At 49.2% G+C, this 20129-nt stretch overlaps 3 protein-coding genes across 5 annotated transcripts in view; 2 read left to right on the plus strand and 1 right to left on the minus strand.

Moving 5' to 3' along the window:
• The window catches only part of LOC137311134 (zinc finger protein 84-like), a 76073-nt gene that overhangs the window by 9876 nt on the left and 46068 nt on the right, over positions 1-20129 (minus strand). Inside the window, exons 1-2 of one of the 3 annotated variants that reach the window (XM_067978505.1) lie at positions 12011-12217; positions 10315-10465 (exon numbers count right to left, since the gene is read on the minus strand). The gene's annotated coding sequence lies outside the window, so the exon portion shown is untranslated. Of the gene's footprint in view, positions 1-10314; positions 10466-11433; positions 11615-12010; positions 12218-20129 lie in introns of those variants that run through there. The other 2 variants (XM_067978506.1, XM_067978507.1) reach the window with 2 other exon arrangements.
• Positions 1621-18754, plus strand: LOC137311130 (uncharacterized). Its single transcript, XM_067978500.1, has 5 exons — positions 1621-1717; positions 6687-6703; positions 11437-12138; positions 13233-13353; positions 18000-18754. Exons 1-5 carry the CDS (start codon positions 1621-1623, stop codon positions 18011-18013), a joined length of 951 nt encoding a protein of 316 aa, XP_067834601.1. The 3' UTR covers positions 18014-18754.
• The window catches only part of LOC137311135 (zinc finger protein 229-like), a 155312-nt gene continuing 143182 nt past the window's right edge, over positions 8000-20129 (plus strand). Inside the window, exon 1 of the mRNA XM_067978514.1 lies at positions 8000-8150. The gene's annotated coding sequence lies outside the window, so the exon portion shown is untranslated. The remainder of the gene's footprint in view (positions 8151-20129) is intronic.

Raw genomic sequence — 20129 nt, forward strand, 5'->3', positions numbered from 1 at the left:
TTGAGCCTCTTGCTCCGATCCTCTGACCTGCACCGAACGCGCTCCTCCCGCAGCCTCGACTGGCCGCGCATGCTCAGGACACACTGACCGGTAATGAGTCACTACTGCGCCTGCGTGCTGGGCTCCATTGATTCAGATAGGGCACAATCTGAACCGCGCTGCATGCTGGGTGATGCAGCCGCCATTGATGCTCTTAATATCAGGCCGAAAAACAAAAACATTGGAAGCAGATAATTCAAGTGTTTAATTTATTTTCTTAATAATTCAATCGTTCAATTCATTTCATAAATAATTGAATAGTTCAATTCATTAAATAATCAATTGTTTAATTTATTACATAAACAATTCGTGTTTCATTTATCATAGAAATAATTCAATGAATTATTTATAATAAATGAAACACTTGATTATTTATATAATAAATGAAACACTTGATTATTTATATAAATGAAACACTTGATTATTTATATAAATGAAACACTTGATTATTTATATAAATGAAACACTTGATTATTTATATAATAAATGAAACACTTGATTATTTATATAATAAATGAAACACTTGATTATTTATATAATAAATAACGTTTTGAAATTCTTCATTCAATAAATTAAATAATGGAATATTAATATGATTAAATAAACACTTGAATCTTTGTATGATAAGTTAAACCTGTGAATTAATTATATAATTTAAACACGACCTCTTTATATAATAATTTTAACACTTGGATTATTTATATAATAAATTAAACAATTGATTTTTTATATAATAAATTAGACATGCATTATTATATAATAAATTAAACTATTGAATTATTTGGATACTTAATTTATTATGAAAATAATTCAATAGTTTAATTTAACAACTGACGTAGTTATGTAAGAAATTAAACAATTGATTATTTATATAATGAATTAAACTATTGAATTATTTATATAATAAATGAAACAGTTGAATTATTTAGATAATAAATGAAACAGTTGAATTATTTAAATAATAAATTAAACAAATGAAGTATTTACGTAATAAATTATACACTTGAATGCTTCATATAATAAATTAAACACTTGTTTATTTGTATAATAAATTCACAAATTGAATTATTTATACAATAAATTAAACAACGGAGCTATTTATTTCGTAAATTATACACTTCAATTATTATATAATTAAACTACTGAATTATTTATCAAATATATCAATTTAATTATTCATATAATAAATTAAACAATTCAATAATTTACATAAAAATTAAACACTTGAATTATTTATAAAATATTAAACAATTGAACTATTTACATAATAAATTTAGCTATTGAATTTTTTATACAATAAATTAAACTCTTGGTTATTTACAGAATAAATTAATCAATCAAATAATTTAAACTATTGAATTCTCTTTATAATAAATGAAACATTTGAAGTATTCATATAATAAATTAAACACTTGAAAACAATTTAATTATTGATATAATAAAATAAGCAATTCATTTTTTATTTAACGAATTAAACTATTGAGTTATTTATATTACATTTTAAACTTTTCAATTATTTATATAATAAATGAAGCCAGCTTGGACAAAATGGAGGCAAGCGCAGAGTCCGTCTTGGACAAAATGGCGGCAGGCGCGGCCACCATCTTGGATAATATGGCGGCAAGCACGGCCACCATCTGGGGAAAAATGGCCGCCGCCGCCATCTTATCAGATGGCGGCAAGCGGCCGACAGAGTGTCCCCAGTGATCCCGCAGTGACCCCAGAATGTCCCAGTGACCCCAGAGTGATGCCGGGATCCCAGAGTGCACCCAGTCAGCCCAGAGTGAGGCCAGGGTGCAGCCGGGGATCCCAGAGCGATGCCAGAGCGGCGGCCTTTGCGTTTGGGCCACCACAACAACCACCACCACAACTGTACTGTACGTGTACAGCACAGAGTGGGTAAAAGGGAACGATTCACTCCTGTCTGGTACTGTACGGCCCGTGTGTGTCTCAGTGTCAGCTCCTGTACATGTACAGCACACAGTGGGTAAAAGGGAACGATTCACTCCTGTCTGGTACTGTACGGCCCGTGTGTGCCTCAGTGTCAGCTCCTGTACATGTACAGCACACAGTGGGTAAAAGGGAACGATTCACTCCTGTCTGGTACTGTACGGCCCGTGTGTGCCTCAGTGTGAGCTCCTGTTCATGTACAGTACACAGTGGGTAAAAGGGAACGATTCATTGAGAGATTGCAATGTTGAGTGCAACGGTTATTTGAGGGGTTCAGTCCCTAAACGGGCTGTGTTTTGACAGACACTTTTTCCAGTAAGGAGTTGAGTTTAGTTTAGGGAGGTGGGTACAATCCGTGTCTGGGACTCACTGGCCCTGTGAAATATTGAATTTTGCTCACAATATGGTGCGTTTGGATTAATAGGGGACAAGGTTTAACTGCACTGGGCTGGATTGTTTTTATAAATCTCTCATTGACTGGGTCTTTCAGACCAGGATGGGAGCTGCTTCTCTCTCTCTCTCTCTCTCTCTCTGCACACACCCACCAGCTCAACAAACTGATCAAGACCTTCGATCCAGACCTTCAAAGCATCCTACGCACTCTCATCCCACGTGATCCCCGCGTGGGAGACTTCTACTGCCTCCCAAAGATACACAAAGCCAACACACCCGGACGTCCCATCGTATCAGGCAACGGAACCCTGTGTGAGAACCTCTCTGGATACATCGAGGGCATCCTGAAACCCATCGTACAGGGAACCCCCAGCTTCTGTCGCGACACTACAGACTTCCTACAAAAACTCAGTACCCACGGACCAGTTGAACCAGGAACACTTCTCACCACGATGGACGTCTCGGCACTATACACCAGTATCCCCCACGATGACGGCATCGCTGCGACAGCATCAATACTCAACACCAACAACAGCCAATCTCCGGAAGCCATCCTACAACTCATCCGCTTCATCCTGGATCACAATGTCTTCACCTTCGATAACCAGTTCTTTACCCAAACACACGGAACAGCCATGGGGACCAAATTCGCACCCCAATACGCCAACATTTTCATGCACAAGTTCGAGCAGGACTTCTTCACTGCACAAGACCTCCAACCAACACTATACACCAGATACATCGACGACATTTTCTTTCTATGGACCCACGGCAAGGAATCACTAAAGAGACTACAAGATAACATCAACAAGTTCCATCCCACCATCAAGCTCACCATGGACTACTCCTCAGAATCAGTTTCTTTCTTGGACACACGAATCTCCATCAAAGACGGGCACCTCAGCACCTCACTCTACCGCAAGCCCACGGACAACCTCACGATGCTCCACTTTTCCAGCTTCCACCCTAACCACGTCAAAGAGGCCATCCCCTATGGACAGGCCCTGCGAATACACAGGGTCTGCTCAGACGAGGAGGAACGCGATGGACACCTACAGACGCTGAAAGACGCCCTAGTAAGAACGGGATATGACGCTCGACTCATCGATCGACAGTTCCGACGGGCCACAGCAAAAAATCGCATAGACCTCCTCAGGAGACCAACACGGGACGCAACCAACAGAGTACCCTTTGTCGTCCAGTACTTCCCCGGAGCGGAGAAACTACGCCATGTTCTCCGCAGCCTTCAACATGTCATCAATGACGACGAACACCTCGCTATGGCCATCCCCACACCTCCACTACTCGCCTTTAAACAGCCACCCAACCTCAAACAGACCATCGTTCGCAGCAAATTACCTAGCTTTCAAGAGAACAGCGTCCACGACACCACACAACCCTGCCACGGTAACCTCTGCAAGACATGCCAGATCATCGACACAGATACCACCATCACACGAGAGGACACCACCCACCAGGTGCATGGTTCATACTCCTGTGACTCGGCCAACGTTGTCTACCTCATACGTTGCAGGAAAGGATGCCCCAGAGCATGGTACATTGGCGAGACCATGCAGACGCTGCGACAACGGATGAACGGACACCGCGCAACAATCGCCAAACAGGAGGGTTCCCTCCCAGTCGGGGAACACTTCAGCAGTCATGGACATTCATCCACCGACCTTCGGGTAAGCGTACTCCAAGGCGGCCTTCGAGACACACGACAACGCAAAATCGTCGAGCAGAAATTGATAGCCAAGTTCCGCACCCATGAGGACGGCCTCAACCGGGATCTTGGGTTCATGTCACGCTACACGTTACCCCACCAGCGAACAAATGTTATCTGTTTTTAATATAATGGGTCATTTGCTGGCTTTCTCTGCCTTCCGGATGTTTCTGCCTCTCTCTGTTTTTTTTTCCTGTTTGTTTTTTTGTTGAATGTGTATTCGGGGGTTCTGCAGGTGACACCTCTCTGTCTGAACACGGTGATTGCCTTGGCAACGGGCAGTTGCAGGGGCAGTCTGTAAACACCATGTATTGTTCTGTGATGTATAAATGCGTAGGCTTCAAGGAGCTCCTGAACATTTACCTGACGAAGGAGGAAGCCTCCGAAAGCTTGTGAATTTAAAATAAAATTGCTGGACTATAACTTGGTGTTGTAAAATTGTTTACAATTGTCAACCCCAGTCCATCACTGGCATCTCCACATCATTAACACCCTGAGGCAGTGAAACACTCTCTGACAAACTGTTCACAGGAACCAACCCATCAGACATGGGGAATAGACAAATACCTGGGACTGGAAATGAGCCTCCCACCAACAGAGCAGAGAGAAGGAGGAAATCATCACACCTTCAAGATCTGGATTGGTTTTGTCATTGGAGCAGGTTCTGGTTAATTTTACTGCTTTGAAGTTATGTTATGGGACCAGTGAGACTGAGACACACACACACACACACACACACACACACACACAGACTGTACAGTCAGGAGACACGTGTCCCTTGCACAGACATTGGGTTTGAATTGAGCTGAGCTGTGCCACAAATGAATATGGGATTAAAATCTCAAATTCCAATCAGTTTGCTCCCGAGCTTCCCCATGTGTCTGTGTGGTTCCATTACAATACAATTTCACATGGGGGCCCAAAATGGCTTCGGAATTAACACGATTTCTTTCTGAGTTGTCAGTGACCTTTTCAAAAATTAAACTTCAAACTAAGAAAACATTTGGAGGCTGTTTTCACATTTCGGCTCTCTGCGTGCTGCAGGACGCTCCCTGAAAGAGCTTTTAATTTCAATTAAGACCCCAGATATGTCACATTGTCAGCCTCTGAATAATAGTTTGATCCACTTTGTGTTATTTCTGAAAAGTTGCACTTGCAATGAACGAAGGGAGGAATTTGGGCTCGAACAGATGGTGATATTCTGGCATGACGGAGCTGGGCAGAGATGAGCGATTGGGTTCACAGCATTCCTGCCCTCCCCACCATCTTCTTTAACTTATATTTTTGTATTGCTAGAAACAGCATGTAAGGGGTTAACTCCTGATACCATATAAAGTTTGTTACTGTGTGTCTCAGTGTCAGCTCCTGTACATGTACAGCACATGGTGGGTTAAAGGGAACGATTCACTCCTGTCTGGTACTGTACGGCCCGTGTGTGTCTCAGTGTCAGCTCCTGTACATGTACAGCACACAGTGGGTAAAAGGGAACGATTCACTCCTGTCTGGTACTGTACGGCCCGTGTGTGTCTCAGTGTCAAAGGTGTGAGAGGCCGAGACAGAGAGAGGGTGACAGAGATAGAGAGAGAGAGAGAGAGTAACAGCGAGAGAGAGAGAGAGAGAGAGAGAGATTGCGAAAAACACAGCGGGAGAGTGGGAGATAGGCAGAGAGACAGCGAGGGGGACAGATAGGTCGTGAGAAAAACAGAGAGAGAGAGAAAGAGAGCGAGGGGGAGAGAGAGAGAGAGAAAAAAAGTCAGAGAGAGAGGGGAAGAGAGGCCGAGAGAGAGAAAGGGGGATAGAGAGAGAGAGGGGGATAGAGAGAGAGTGGAGGAGAGAGAGAGAGAGAGAATGATGGAGAGAGAGATAGAAAGAGAGCGAGAGAGAGACAGAGAAAAAGGCAAAGACAGGGCGAGAGAGGCAGAGAGAGAGAGACAGAGAGAGGGGTAAAGAGGCAGAGGGAGAGAGAGGGACAGAGAGAGAAGGGGAGAGAGGCAGAGAGAGAGGCAGAGACAGAAAAAGACAGAGAGAGTGGGGGGAGAGAGAGAGAATAACAGAGGGAGGCAGAGAGATAGAGAGAGAGAAAGAGAGAGAGAGAAAATGACAGAGAGGGGAGAGAGGCAGAGAAAGACAGAGGAACAGAGAGCGAGAGAAAAAGACAGAGCGAGGGGGAGAGAGAGTGTGAGGGGGGTCTCCTGCCAGAAAGTGGGACGTGAGTCAGTGAGGGTCCTGCAGGGTGTTTGGGTGATGTGCCTGTCATGGTTGACTAGCTGCCAGTGTGTGTGACCTGTGAGTTGTGGGTGTGCGGCTTGCAACAGTGGTAATGTGTGAGGGTGAGAGGAAGCATCTGATTGAAAGAGTTTATTGGGAGATGGGGGCCCTCCCTTGCTGGTGAGAAGCCATTAAACAGCCCAGAGAGGCCTGGCTGCTCGCAGGAATCGGGTAAATCACCAGGCAGGACCAATCCACTCTCTGCCTCTCTCTCGCCCTGTCTCCATCTTTTTCTCTCTCTCTCTCTGCCTCTCACCCCCTCTCTCTCTGTCCCTCTCTCTCTGTTGTCTTTCCGAATTTCTCTTGTTAGGAAAGTACTCAGGTACGGTACGGCCCGTGTGTGTCTCAGTGTCAGCTCCTGCACATGTACAGTACACAGTGGGTAAAAGGGAACGATTCACTCCTGTCTGGTATTGTACGGCCCGTGTGTGTCTCAGTGCCAGAGGGTGTGAGAGGCCGAGAGAGAGGGGGAGAGAGAGAGAAATGGACAGAGAGAGAGAGGGGGAGAGAGAGAGAGAGAGAGAGAAGGACAGAGAGAGAGAAAAAGACAGAGGGAGAGGGGGAGATAGGCAGCGAGAAAGCGAGGGGGACAGATAGATAGAGAGTAAAACAGAGAGAGAGAGGGGGAAGAGAGAGAGAGAGAAAAGGTCAGAGAGAGGAGGAGAGGCTGAGAGAGGGAGGGACAGAGAGAGTGGAGGAGAGAGGCAGAGAGAGAGAGAGAATGATGGAGAGAGGGATAGAGAGAGAAAAAGACAGAGAGAGAGGGATAGAGAGAGAGAAAAGGACGGAGAGACGGGGGAGAGAGGCAGAGAGAGAGACACACACAGAGTAAGAGAGAAACAGAGAGAGAGGGGGAAAGAGGCAGAGGCAGAGAGAGGGACAGAGAGACAGAGAAAAAGACAGAGAGAGAGAGAGACACAGAGGAAGAGGGGGAGAGAGGCAGAGAGAGAGAGAGAGCGAAAACGACAGAGGATGGGGGAGAGACAGAGAATAAGACAGAGAGAGAGGCAGAGAGAGATAGAGAGAGAGAGAAAAAGGCAGAGAGAGGAAGAGAGGCAGCGAAAGAGAGGGGAAAAGAGAGAGACAGAGTGAGAGCGGGAGCGAGGCAGAGAGAGGGGGGGTGAGAGAGAGGGGGGGAGAGACACAGAGAGAGAGAAAAAGACAGAGTGGGAGGGGTGAGAGAGAAAGAGAGAGGGGTGAGAGGGAAAGAGAGAGAGAAAAAGACAGAGAGAGAGACAGAGAGAGAGGGGCAAAGAGGCAGAGGGAGAGAGAGGGACAGAGAGACAGAGAAAAAGATAGAGAGAGAGAGAGAGAGAAAAAGACAGAGAGGGGAGAGAGGCAGCGAGAGAGAGAGAGAGAGAGAGAGACAGGGGGAGAGAGATAGGGACAGAGAGAGGAAGTTGGCAGCGAGAGGGGGGGGAGAGAGAGAGGGGGACAGGTGGAGAGAAAAAGAAAGAGAGAGATGGGGACAGAGAGAGAGGGATGGATAGAGGGGGGAACAGAGAGAGAGAGAGGGACTCCCTGCAAGAAAACGGGACGTGTGTCGGTGAGGGACCTGGTGGTTGTTTGGGTGATGTGCCTGTCATGGTTGAATAGCTGCCAGTGTGTGTGACCTGTGAGTTGTGGGTGTGCAGCTTGCAACATTGGTAATGTGTGAGGGTGAGAGGAAGCATCTGATTGAAAGAGTTTATTGGTGGGTGGGAGATGGGGGCCCCCCTTGCTGGTGAGAAGCCATTAAACAGCCCAGAGAGGCCTGGCTGCTCGCGGGAATCGGGTAAATCACCAGGCAGGACCAATCCACTCTCTGCCTCTCTACCACACTCTCTGCCCCTCTCTCTCTTTTTCTTTCTCTCTGTCCCCCTCTCTCCTTCTGCCTCTCGCCTCCTCTCTCTCTCACCCTCTCTGTCTTTCTCTCTCTGACTCTCTCCCCGCTCTGCCTTTTTCTCTCTCTCTCTCTGCCTCTCGCCCCCTCTCTCTCTTGTCTTTCTGAATTTCTCTTGATTGAAAAGTACTCAGGTACGGTACGGCCCGTGTGTGTCTCAGTGTCAGCTCCTGTACATGTACAGCACACAGTGGGTAAAAGGGAACGATTCACTCCTGTCTGGTACTGTACGGCCCGTGTGTGTCTCAGTGTCAGCTCCTGTACATGTACAGCACACAGTGGGTAAAAGGGAACGATTCACCGAGAGATTGCAATGTTGACTGTAACGGTTATTTGAGGGGTTCAGTTCCTAAACGGGCTGTGTTTTGACAGACACTTTTTACAGTAAGGAGTTGAGTTTAGGGAGGTGGGTACAATCCGTGTCTGGGACTCACTGGCCCTGTGAAATATTGAATTTTGCTCACAATATGGTGTGTTTGGATTAATGGGGGACAAGGTTTAACTGCACTGGGCTGGATTGTTTATAAATCTCTCATTGACTGGGTCTTTCAGACCAGGATGGGAGCTGCTTATCTCTCTCTCTGTAAATTCTAAACAATTTTACAACACCAAGTTATAGTCCAACAAATTTATTTTAAATTCCACAAGCTTTCGGAGGCTTCCTCCTTCCTCAGGTGAACGGTGTGGAAAAAAACTGTAAACACCCTGAGGCACTCTCTGTAAACACCCTGAGGCAGTGAAACACTCTCTGACAAACTGTTCACAGGAACCAACCCATCAGACATGGGGAATAGACAAATACCTGGGACTGGAAATGAGCCTCCCACCAACAGAGCAGAGAGAAGGAGGAAATCATCACACCTTCAAGATCTGGATCGGTTTTAGCCATGATGTGGAGATGCCGGTGATGGACTGGGGTTGACAATTGTAAACAATTTTACAACACCAAGTTATAGTCCAACGATTTTATTTGAAATTTACAAGCTTTCGGAGGCTTCCTCCTTCCTCAGGTAAATGTCAGGAACTCCTCGAAGCCTACGCATTTATAAATCACAGAACAATACATGGTGATTACAGATAGTCTTTGCAACTGCCCGTTGCCAAGGCAATCACAGTGTTCAGACAGAGAGGTGTTACCTACAGAGCCCCCGAATATACAGTCAACACAAAAAAAAACAGAAAAAAAAAGAGAGAGGCAGAAACATCCAGAAGGCAGAGAAAGCCAGCAGATGACCCGTTATATTAAAAACAGATAGCTTTTGTTCGCTGGTGGGGTGACGTGTAGCGTGACATGAACCCAAGATCCCGGTTGAGGCCGTCCTCATGGGTGCGGATCGGTTTTGTCTTTGGAGCAGGTTCTGGTTAATTTTACTGCTTTAAAGTTATGTTATGGGACCAGTGAGACTGAGACACAAACACACACACACACACACACACACACAGACTGTACATGGTCCTTGTACAGACATTGGGTTTGAATTGAGCTGAGCTGTGCCACAAATGAATATGGGATTAAAATCTCAAATTCCAATCAGTTTGCTCCCGAGCTTCCCCATGTGTCTGTGTGGTTCCATTACAATACAATTTCACATGGGGGCCCAAAATGGCTTCAGAATTAACACTATTTCTTTCTGAGTTGTCGGTGACCTTTTCAAAAATTAAACTTCAAACTAAGAAAACATTTGGAGGCTGTTTTCACATTTGGGCTCTCTGCGTGCTGCAGGACGCTCCCTGAAAGAGCTTTTAATTTCAATTAAGACCCGAGATATGTCACATTGTCAGCCTCTGAATAATAGTTTGATCCACTTTGTGTTATTTCTGAAAAGTTGCACTTGCAATGAATGAAGGGAGGAATTTGGGCTCGAACAGATGGTGATATTCAGTTGGACGGTCGGTACTGAGGGAGCGCTGCACTGTCAGACGGTCAGTGTGTGTCTCAGTGTCAGCTCCTGTACAATGTCCCAGTGATCGTCCAGTGTCCCCAGAATGTCCCAGTGATCCTTCAGTGTCCCCAGAATGTCCCAGTGTCCCCCAGAGTAACCCAGACATTACTCACGTGGCCCCCATCGGGTCCAGGCTGCGGTGAAGGTCTCAGTCAGTCAGTCCCCAGCGGTGAGAACGATTCTTGGCCCAGGATTCCTCCTCCTCCTTCTCACAAAATGTCTCTTTCTGGATCATCTCCTTGCAGCATTTCATCGAAAAGTTTCCTGAGGAGAGAGAGAGAGAGAGGGAATTGATTAAAATACAAAAGCAAGGGATTAAAAAGGCACAGCAAGAGCCCAGAACTCCCCCACACCCATTCCCACTCCCAGTTACACCGACAATCCCTCAGCACCAACACTGAGACACAAATCCCGATTACAAACCAGAGAATCTAAAGAGAGAGAAAAGTTGGGAGAGAGACAGAGAGAGAGAAATACACTCAGGAGAGGCTGGAGGACCCCGGCAGACTGAGAGATTGTCCCCGCCCCTGGGGAGGGTTTGGGACGAGACACACGGCCATCCCCTCCCCCCGGGGAGCTCCCTGCTTCAGCCTTTGAGATATTAGACTGAATCTCAATGTGTCTCCCTCAGGGACCTGTCCATTCTCACGTTAATCCAGGGACAGCCCAGGGCAGGACTGGTTTGACCAGGAGACCTGTCTGCTGGAATGGGCCACATTTCAAGGACCTATTTCACTGATTTGAAACCCTCACAGCCTGTCTCCCCCTCTTCCCTCACCCCAAACCGAGTCCCCCCCACCCTCAGCCTGTCTCCCCCTCTTCCCTCACCCCAAACCGAGTCCCCCGCACCCTCAGCCTGTCTCCCCCTCTTCCCTCACCCCAAACCGAGTCCCCCGCACCCTCAGCCTGTCTCCCCCTCTTCCCTCACCCCAAACCGAGTCCCCCCCACCCTCAGCCTGTCTCCCCCTCTTCCCTCACCCCAAACCGAGTCCCCCGCACCCTCAGCCTGTCTCCCCCCTCTTCCCTCACCCCAAACCGAGTCCCCCCCACCCTCAGCCTGTCTCCCCCTCTTCCCTCACCCCAAACCGAGTCCCCCCCACCCTCAGCCTGTCTCCCCCCCTCCCCCCCGTGACCCAAACACCCCGGGGACCTCCGACACATCCCACCCTGCCCGGCGTCCACATTGAAAGAACTAAAGTTGGGGACAGGCCTCTCCCTCCATCCCATAATACCAGGCCGCCCATAGTAACGGTCGCTGGGCCTTGACCCGGAATCCGTTGCCCCTGGAAACCGCGCAGGAACCGAGCGACCCGAGAGCGGCCTCAGGCCCGACTCCCAGTCCCCGGCCTCAGGCCCCTCCCCGACTCCCAGTCCCCGGCCTCAGGCCCCTCCCCGACTCCCAGTCCCCGGCCTCAGGCCCCTCCCCGACTCCCAGTCCCCGGCCTCAGGCCCCTCCCCGACTCCCAGTCCCCGGCCTCAGGCCCCTCCCCGACTCCCAGTCCCCGGCCTCAGGCCCTCCCCGACTCCCAGTCCCCGGTCTCAGGCCCCTCCCCGACTCCCAGTCCCCGGCCTCAGGCCCCTCCCCGACTCCCAGTCCCCGGCCTCAGGCCCCTCCCCCGACTCCCAGACCCCGGCCTCAGGCCCCTCCCCGACTCCCAGTCCCCGGCCTCAGGCCCCTCCCCGACTCCCCAGTCCCCGGCCTCAGGCCCCTCCCCGACTCCCAGTCCCCGGCCTCAGGCCCCTCCCCGACTCCCAGTCCCCGGCCTCAGGCCCCTCCCCGACTCCCAGTCCCCGGCCTCAGGCCCTCACCTCCTCCCCCCGCCCTGCTCCTGCCCCTCGCCGCCCTGAACCAGCTGCTGGCCGCCGGCGCCATCTCCTTCCAGCTGCCGTCCAACGCCAGGAAGTGTCTGCGGGAGGAGATCCACAAGGACAGGCTGGTGAGCGGAGAGTCCGAGCTGAGCGAACAGCCGGCCGCCCGCCCCCACCTCAAGGGGGGAGAGAGAGGGGGGGGGGAGAGAGAGAGGGGGGGGGGGAGAGGGAGGGGGGGGGGGGGGGAGAGGGAGGGGGGGGGGGGGGAGAGGGAGGGGGGGGGGGGGGGGAGAGGGAGGGGGAGGGGGAGGGGAGAGGGAGGGGGGAGAGAGAGGGGGAGGGGAGGGAGGGAGGGGGGGGGGAGGGAGGGAGAGGGAGGGGGGGGGAGGGAGAGGGAGGGGGAGGGGGGGGGGAGAGAGGGGGGGGGAGGGAGTGACCTTGTCCCCCATTCAGTCCGACCATGTCCCCCATTCAGTCCGACCATGTCCCCCCATTCAGTCCGACCTTGTCCCCCCATTCAGTCCGACCATGTCTGATTTGTATTTAACTCCATTTCCCCCCTTGGTTCCATTCCCTTTAATCCCCTCACCCAACAAAAATCCATCAATCTCAGTTTTGAAATTTTCAATTGACCCCCGGCCTCCCCCTTTTCCGGGGGAGAGAGTTCCAGATTCCCACTCCCCTTTGTGTGAAGAAATGCTTCCTGACATCACCCCTGAACGGCCGGGCTCTAATTTTAAGATTATTCCCCCTTGTTCTGGACTCCCCCCACCAGAGGAAATAGTTTCTCTCTATCGACCCCATCAAATCCTTTAATCATCTTAAACCCCTCGATTCGATCACCCCTTAATCTTCTACACTCGAGGGAATACAAGCCTCGTCTCTGCAACCTGTCCTCGTAATTTAACCCTTTTATCCCCGGTATTATTCTGGTGAATCTGCACTGCACCCCCTCCGAGGCCGATATATCCTTCCTGAGGGGACGGTGCCCAGAACTGGACGCAGTGTCTCCAGATGGGGTCTGACCAGAGCTCTGTCCAGCTGTAATATAACTTCCACCTCTTTGTATTCCAGCCCTCGAGATAAAGGCCAACGTTCCATTATCCTTTTTAATGATCTTTTTGTACCTTTCCACCATTGGGAGGGTGGTGTGGGGAGGGAGCTGTGGGGGACAGTTCCGGGCTGGAGCCAGGGTGTAACCTCTCTGTTTCCCCTCCCCCAGGTGACGGACTCCTCCGGCCACATCCTGTACTCGAAGGAGGAGGCGACTAAGGGCAAATTCGCCTTCACCACTGACGACTACGACATGTTCGAGATCTGCTTCGAGAGCCGCCTGCCCCCGGGTGAGTGAGTCCGAGGGGGGGGGTCCTGGGGTACGGGGAGGGCTCGGGCAGAAATAATAATAAAAGTGAAAATAGCTCACTGATAAGAAAAAGGGATGAGAGCAAAGTCCAGGTCACAAATAGTGTCACAGGTAATATAAATACTTCAGGTTCATAAAAAAAAATAGAGGAAATAATAAAATAACTGATTAAAAAATAATACAGCAGTGATGAAAAACAAGTGTGATATTTTTAAGAAGTGAGAAAAACAGCATCAGAACCTACGAATTAAGAGCAGGAGTAGGCCATTCGGCCCCTCTGCCATTTGATAAGATCAAGGCTGATCCGATTGTGACCTCAACCCTACTTTCCCATCCACCAACTATAACCTTTGACTCCCCTGTTAATCAGGAATCGATCTAACTCAGCCTTAAAAATATTCACTGACCCTGCCTCCACCGCTCTCTGGGGAAGGGAGTTCCACAGACTCACGACCCTCTGAGAGAAAAAGTTTCTCCTCATCTCCGTCTTAAATGGGAGACCATTTATTTTTAAACTGTGGTCCCCGAGTTCTAGTCTCTCCCACAAGGGGAAACATCCTCTCAGCATCTACCCCTTCTAGTCTCCTCAAGATCACCTCTCATTCTTCTAAACTCCAGCCTGTACAGGCCCAACTTGTCCAACCTTTCCTCATAAGATAACCCCCTCATCCCAGGAATCAGTCGAGGGAACCTTCTCTGAAATGCCTCCAAAGCAAGTATGTCCTTCCTTAAATAAGGAGACCAAAACTGCACACAGTATATTCTAGATATGGTCTAGTCGGTCTGTTGCCCAAATAAGAGTTCTCTCCACAAGTGCAGATAGCATAAGGAATAAAACAAGTGAATCAGACGGTTAAAACAAGTATAAAAGGACTGTATTGGTAGGAGTGATCACCGCACAGGCCTCGTGGAGACGAAGTCCCGTCTTCGCACTGAGGACACCATCCAACGTGTTGTGTGGCACTACCACCATGCTAAATGGGATAGATTCAGAACAGATCTAGCAGCTCAAAACTGGGCATCCATGAGGCGCTGTGGGCCATCAGCAGCAGCAGAATTGTATTCCAGCACAATCTGTAACCTCATGGCCCGACATTTTCCTCACTCCACCATTACCAACAAGCCAGGGGATCAACCCTGGTTCAAGGACGAGTGTAGAAGAGCATGCCAGAAGCAGCACCAGACGTATCTAAAAATGAGGTGCCAACCTGGTGAAGCTACAACACAGGACTACATGCATGGTAAACAGCAGAAGCAACATGCTATAGACAGAGCTAAGCGATTCCACAACCAACGGATCAGATCAAAGCTCTGCAGTCCTGCCACATCCAGTTGTGAATGGTGGTGGACAATTAAACAACTAACGGAAGGAGGAGGCTCTGTAAACATCCCCATCCTCAATGATGGCGGAGTCCAGCACGTGAGTGCAAAAGACAAGGCTGAAGCGTTTGCAACCATCTTCAGCCAGAAGTGCCAAGTGGATAATCCGTCTCGGCCTCCTCCCGATATCCCCACCATCACAGAAGCCAGTCTTCAGCCAATTTGTTTCACTCCACGTGATATCAAGAAACAAGATTGGGAGTGTTAAGAACCTAGTCCCTCTCTACAACCCCTCCCCTCGCCTCCAGTGCTTCAATATCCTTTCTGTAGTGTGGGTCTCTCAAGTCAACAATGGATTTACTACATCTTTGTCTGATCTTACAGACCGTCTCTCTCTCTCTCTCTCTCTCTCCCTGCCCAGATCGCCAAGGCGGAGAAGCTGAAGCCACTTGAGGTGGAGCTGCGACAATTGGAGGATCTGTCAGAGTCGATCGTCAATGACTTTGCCGACATGAAGCAGCGAGAGGAAGAGATGAGGGACACCAATGGTAGGAGCACCCAGCACAGGCTTCAGTCTGCAACACCCGCCCCTTCGCCACTTACTGCTCTCGGTCTCGGGGACCCTGTCTCGTTCCTCGGTCAGCGTCACTCACCCCTCCGAGTCAGAAGTTTGTGGGTTTTAGCTCCCTCCACCTCCCGGGACATAAGCCCCTCTCCCCTTCTCTCCCCCATAGCACGAGCCTCAGCTTCATACGGTTATCCAGTCGTCCTGTGAAAGATGCAGTGGGCTCTGCTTCAGGCACTTTGTGGCAAAGCATCCCTTGCCCCAACTGCCCTCCACTAGCCCTCGGAGTAAAGAGGGGTGGTCTCGGGCTTGGGTACCAGGGGGCCAGGGGTTAAAAGGACTGCAGGACTGATCCCCAGTGTCAAAGGGACTTAGTTTTTTTAAAAAACGTACATTTATTTCGCCCCTTCCACGACCTCGGGACGTCCCAGAGCACTTTATAGCCAGTAATGTACTATTTTGAAGAGTAGTCACTGTTGCAATTTAGGAAACGGGCAGCCAACTTGCGCACAGCAAGATCCCACAAACAGCGTTGTGATAATGACCAGATAATCTGTGTTTTAGTGGCGTTGGTTGAGGGATAAATATTGGCCAGAACACCCAGGGGAGAATTCTGCTCTTCTCCCATTAGTGTCTGTGAGATCTTTTACATCCACCTGAGAGGGGCAGGCAGGGACTCAGTTTAACGTCTCATCGGAAAGACGGCACCTCAGACAGTGCGGCACTCCCTCAGTACTGCACTGGGAGTGTCGGCCTGGATTAGGTGCTCGAGTCTCTGGAGTGGGGCTCGAACTCACCATCTTCTGACAAGGGGGCCTTGTAGAGGCAGATAAGATTCTGCATATTTTCATTCCAAGTTTGACTGCAGGATAAGGGAACGTGTGTACAAACTGGGGCGAGTGTGGGCAGGATGGAACACCCGGAGGGGAGGCTCTCAGTAGGGTAGCAGAGGGAAAACACAGAGTCCTTTCATGGGCCGTTAGATGGGGTGCTCCATGGGCTGGAGGCCTCCACTCATCTAAACCAGGGAGTTGGAGTCAGAGGGCTGGGACCTTTCTACACCAGAGGGCAGAGTTGTGGAATAAGTTTTTGGGGAAGGACGGTATAAACGGGGTCCAGAGACAGAAGGGATCATTTGAAGCCCCTGGGATTAAAGGGACAGTGGCTGCATGGTTACAAAATTGGCTAAGGGACAGAGAGTAGTGGTGAACGGTTGTTTTTCAGACTGGAGGGAAATATACAGTGGTGTTCCCCAGGGGTCAGTATTAGGACCACTGCTCTTTTTGATATATATTAATGACTTGCACTTGGGTATTCAGGGTATTTCAAACTTTGCAGATGATACGAAACTCGGAAATGTAGTAAACAATGTGGAGGATAGTAACAGACTTCAGGAGGACATAGACTGGTGGAATGGGCAGACACATGGCAGATGAAATTTAACGCAGAGAAGTGGGAAGTGATACATTTTGGTAGGAAGAATGAGGAGAGGCAATATAAACTAAATGGTACAATTTTAAAGGGAATGCAGGAACAGAGAGACCTGGGGAGTGCACAGACACAAATCCTTGAAGGTGACAAATTGAGAAGGCTGTTTTAAGAAAAAAAGCATCCAGGATCCTGGGCTTTATTAATAGAGGCATTGAGTACGAAAGCAAGGAAGTTATACTAAACCTTTATAAAACACTGGTTAGGCCTCATCTGGAGTATTGTGTCCAATTCTGGGCACCACACTTTAGGAAGGATGTCAAGGCCTTGGAGAGGGTGCAGAGGAGATTTACTAGAATGGTACCAGGGATGAGGGACTTCAGTTATGTAGAGAAACTGGGGTTGTTCACTTTAGAGCAGAGAAGGTTACGGGGAGATTTAATAGAGGTGTTCAAAATTATGAAGGGTTTTAATAGATTAAATAAGGAGAAACTATTTCCATTGGCAGAAGGGTCGGTAACCAGAGGACACAGATTTAAGGTAATTGGCAAAAGAACCAGATGGCGATGAGGGTTTTATTTTACGCAGCGAGTTATGATTTGGAATGAGCTGCCTGAAAGGGCAGTGGAAGCAGATTTAATAATAACTTTCAAAAGGGAATTGGATAAACACTGAAAGGAAACATTTGCAGGGCCATGGGGAAAGGGCAGGGGAGTGGGACTAATGGGACAGCTCTTTCAAAGAGCCAGCACAGGCACGATGGGCCGAGAGGCCTCCTGTGCTGTAAGATTCTCGGTGGTGGGATTGACCTGTTCGGAAGGGACAGGGTGTCAGTTGTGGACAGAGTGACGCTCCCATGAAAGGCCTGCTATGTCCCTGCTCTCACCTGAGCTGTTCAGCGAGAGTGGATCCAGGATGGGTTTTCGGGGAGGGAGTGACCGTAGGAATCACCCAAAGGCCAGACTCGGAGCAGCAGTGACCCAGGAGCAGGGAAACGGTGCTCGGGGCAGCAAGATGAAAGGAAGAGGGAGGGCTGCCTTCAGTGAAGTGATCTTAGTGCAGATTGAATCCACTCCTCCAACCTGTTTGATGAGCCCCTCTCTCTCTCTCCCTCTCTCTCCCGACGTGCAGAGTCCAATGTAAGGAATCGTACAACACCAGGTTATAGTCCAACAATTTTATTTTAAAATCACAAGCTTTCGGAGATTATCCCCTTCGTCAGGTGAATGAGTGAAAGGTTCTCAAATCGCATATCTTCTATTAGGCTGGGACAGCATCACACCAATCAAAAGATGTCGTTGTTGTTCAAACAGGCCAGTCACGGTGAACAGCACGTCCCAGTACACTGGAGAACAGCATCCACGACACCACACAACCCTGCCACGGCAACCTCTGCAAGACATGCCAGATCATCGACACAGATACCACCATCACACGAGAGGACACCACCCACCAGGTACATGGTTCATACTCCTGTGACTCGGCCAACGTTGTCTACCTCATACGTTGCAGGAAAGGATGCCCCGGAGCATGGTACATTGGCGAGACCATGCAGACACCGCACAACAATCGCCAGACAGGAGGGTTCCCTCCCAGTCGGGGAACACTTTAGCAGTCAAGGACATTCAGCCACCGATCTTCGGGTAAGCGTTCTCCAAGGCGGCCTTCGAGACACACGACGACGCAAAATCGTCGAGCAGAAATTGATAGCCAAGTTCCGCACCCATGAGGACGGCCTCAACCGGGATCTTGGGTTCATGTCACGCTACACGTTACCCCACCAGCAAGGGGGGAAAAAAACTTATCTGTTTTTAATATTCTCTCTCTCTCTGCCTTTCGGGTCTCTTTCTCTCTGTCTGTGTAATTTGACACAATGTGTATTCAGTATACTGGGACCGACTGTTTTCCGTGGCTAATCTGTCTGAGCACCAACGACACCTTTGATTGGTGTGATGGTGTCCCAGCCTAATACAAGATATACGATTTGAGAACCTCATTCACTGCTCACCTGGCGAAGGAGATAATCTCCGAAAGCTTGTGATTTTAAAATAAAATTGTTGGACGATAACCTGGTGTTGTAAGATTCCTTACATTAATTGAACCCGTCACTTGCAACATTTAAGAAAACGAAATTAATAAAGGTTACGGTAAAAAATATTTTCTGGAGCATCGACGCTGTGTGTTTGTGCCGGTTCAAATGGCACAAAGAGCTGGGGTTTCAGTTTATTTTATTATCCTTGGTCCAAACTCACTCTCCCTGCTTCCAATGTCTTTGTTTTTCGGCCTGATATTAAGATCATCAATGGCGGCTGCATCACCCAGCATGCAGCGCGGTTCAGATTGTGCCCTATCTGAATCAGTGGAGTCCAGAGCGCAGGCGCAGTAGTGACTCATAATCGGTCAGTGTGTCCTGAGCATGCGCGGCCAGTCGAGGCTGCGGGAGGAGCGCGTTCGGTGCAGGTCAGAGGATCGGAGCAAGAGGCTCAATAAACCCCGGGGCCCGGGTCCGGGCTCAGGCCCAGGCTCAGGCTTTACAAACCCCGAGTGCGGCCCCAGACCCGAATATAAAACAGTGAACATTATCCCCCCCTCACTACCCGCCGGGAAATGAAGGGGAAATGGGGATCGGTCAGGGAGCGTCTGTAAATGAAGCGGAAATGGTGATCGGTCGGGGAGCGTCTGTAAATGTAGGGGAAATGGTGATCGGTCAGGGGGCGTCTGTAAATGAAGGGGAAATGGTGATCGGTCGGGGAGCGTCTGCAAATGAAGGGGAAATGGTGATCGGTCAGGGAGCGTCTGTAAATGAAGGAGGAATAGTGATCGGTCAGGGAGCGTCTGTAAATGAAGGGGAAATGTGGATCGGTCAGGGAGCGTCTGTAAATGAAGGAGAAATGGTGATCGGTCAGGGAGCGTCTGTAAATGAAGGAGAATTCGTGTTCTGTCAGGGAGCGTCTGTAAATGAAGGAGAAATGGTGATCGGTCAGGGAGCGTCTGTAAATGAAGGGGAAATGGGGATCGGTCAGGGAGCGTCTGTAAATGAAGGAGAAATGGTGATCGGTCAGGGAGCGTCTGTAAATGAAGGAGAAATGGTGATCGGTCAGGGAGCGTCTGTAAATGAAGGAGAATTCGTGTTCGGTCAGGGAGCGTCTGCAAATGAAGCAGAAATGGTGATCGGTCAGGGAGCGTCTGTAAATCAAGGAGAATTGGTGATCGGTCAGGGAGCGTCTGTAAATGAGGGAGAAATGGTGATCAGTCAGAGAGCATCTGCAAATGAAGCAGAAATGGTGATCGGTCAGGGAGCATCTGTAAATGAAGGAGAAATGGTGAATGGTCAGGGAGCGTCTGCAAATGAAGCAGAAATGGGGATCGGTCAGGGAGCGTCTGCAAATGAAGCAGAAATGGTGATCGGTCAGGGAGCATCTGTAAATGAAGGAGAAATGGTG

This window comes from Heptranchias perlo, unplaced genomic scaffold (assembly GCF_035084215.1).
Source record: "Heptranchias perlo isolate sHepPer1 unplaced genomic scaffold, sHepPer1.hap1 HAP1_SCAFFOLD_304, whole genome shotgun sequence".
Taxonomy (NCBI): domain Eukaryota; kingdom Metazoa; phylum Chordata; class Chondrichthyes; order Hexanchiformes; family Hexanchidae; genus Heptranchias; species Heptranchias perlo.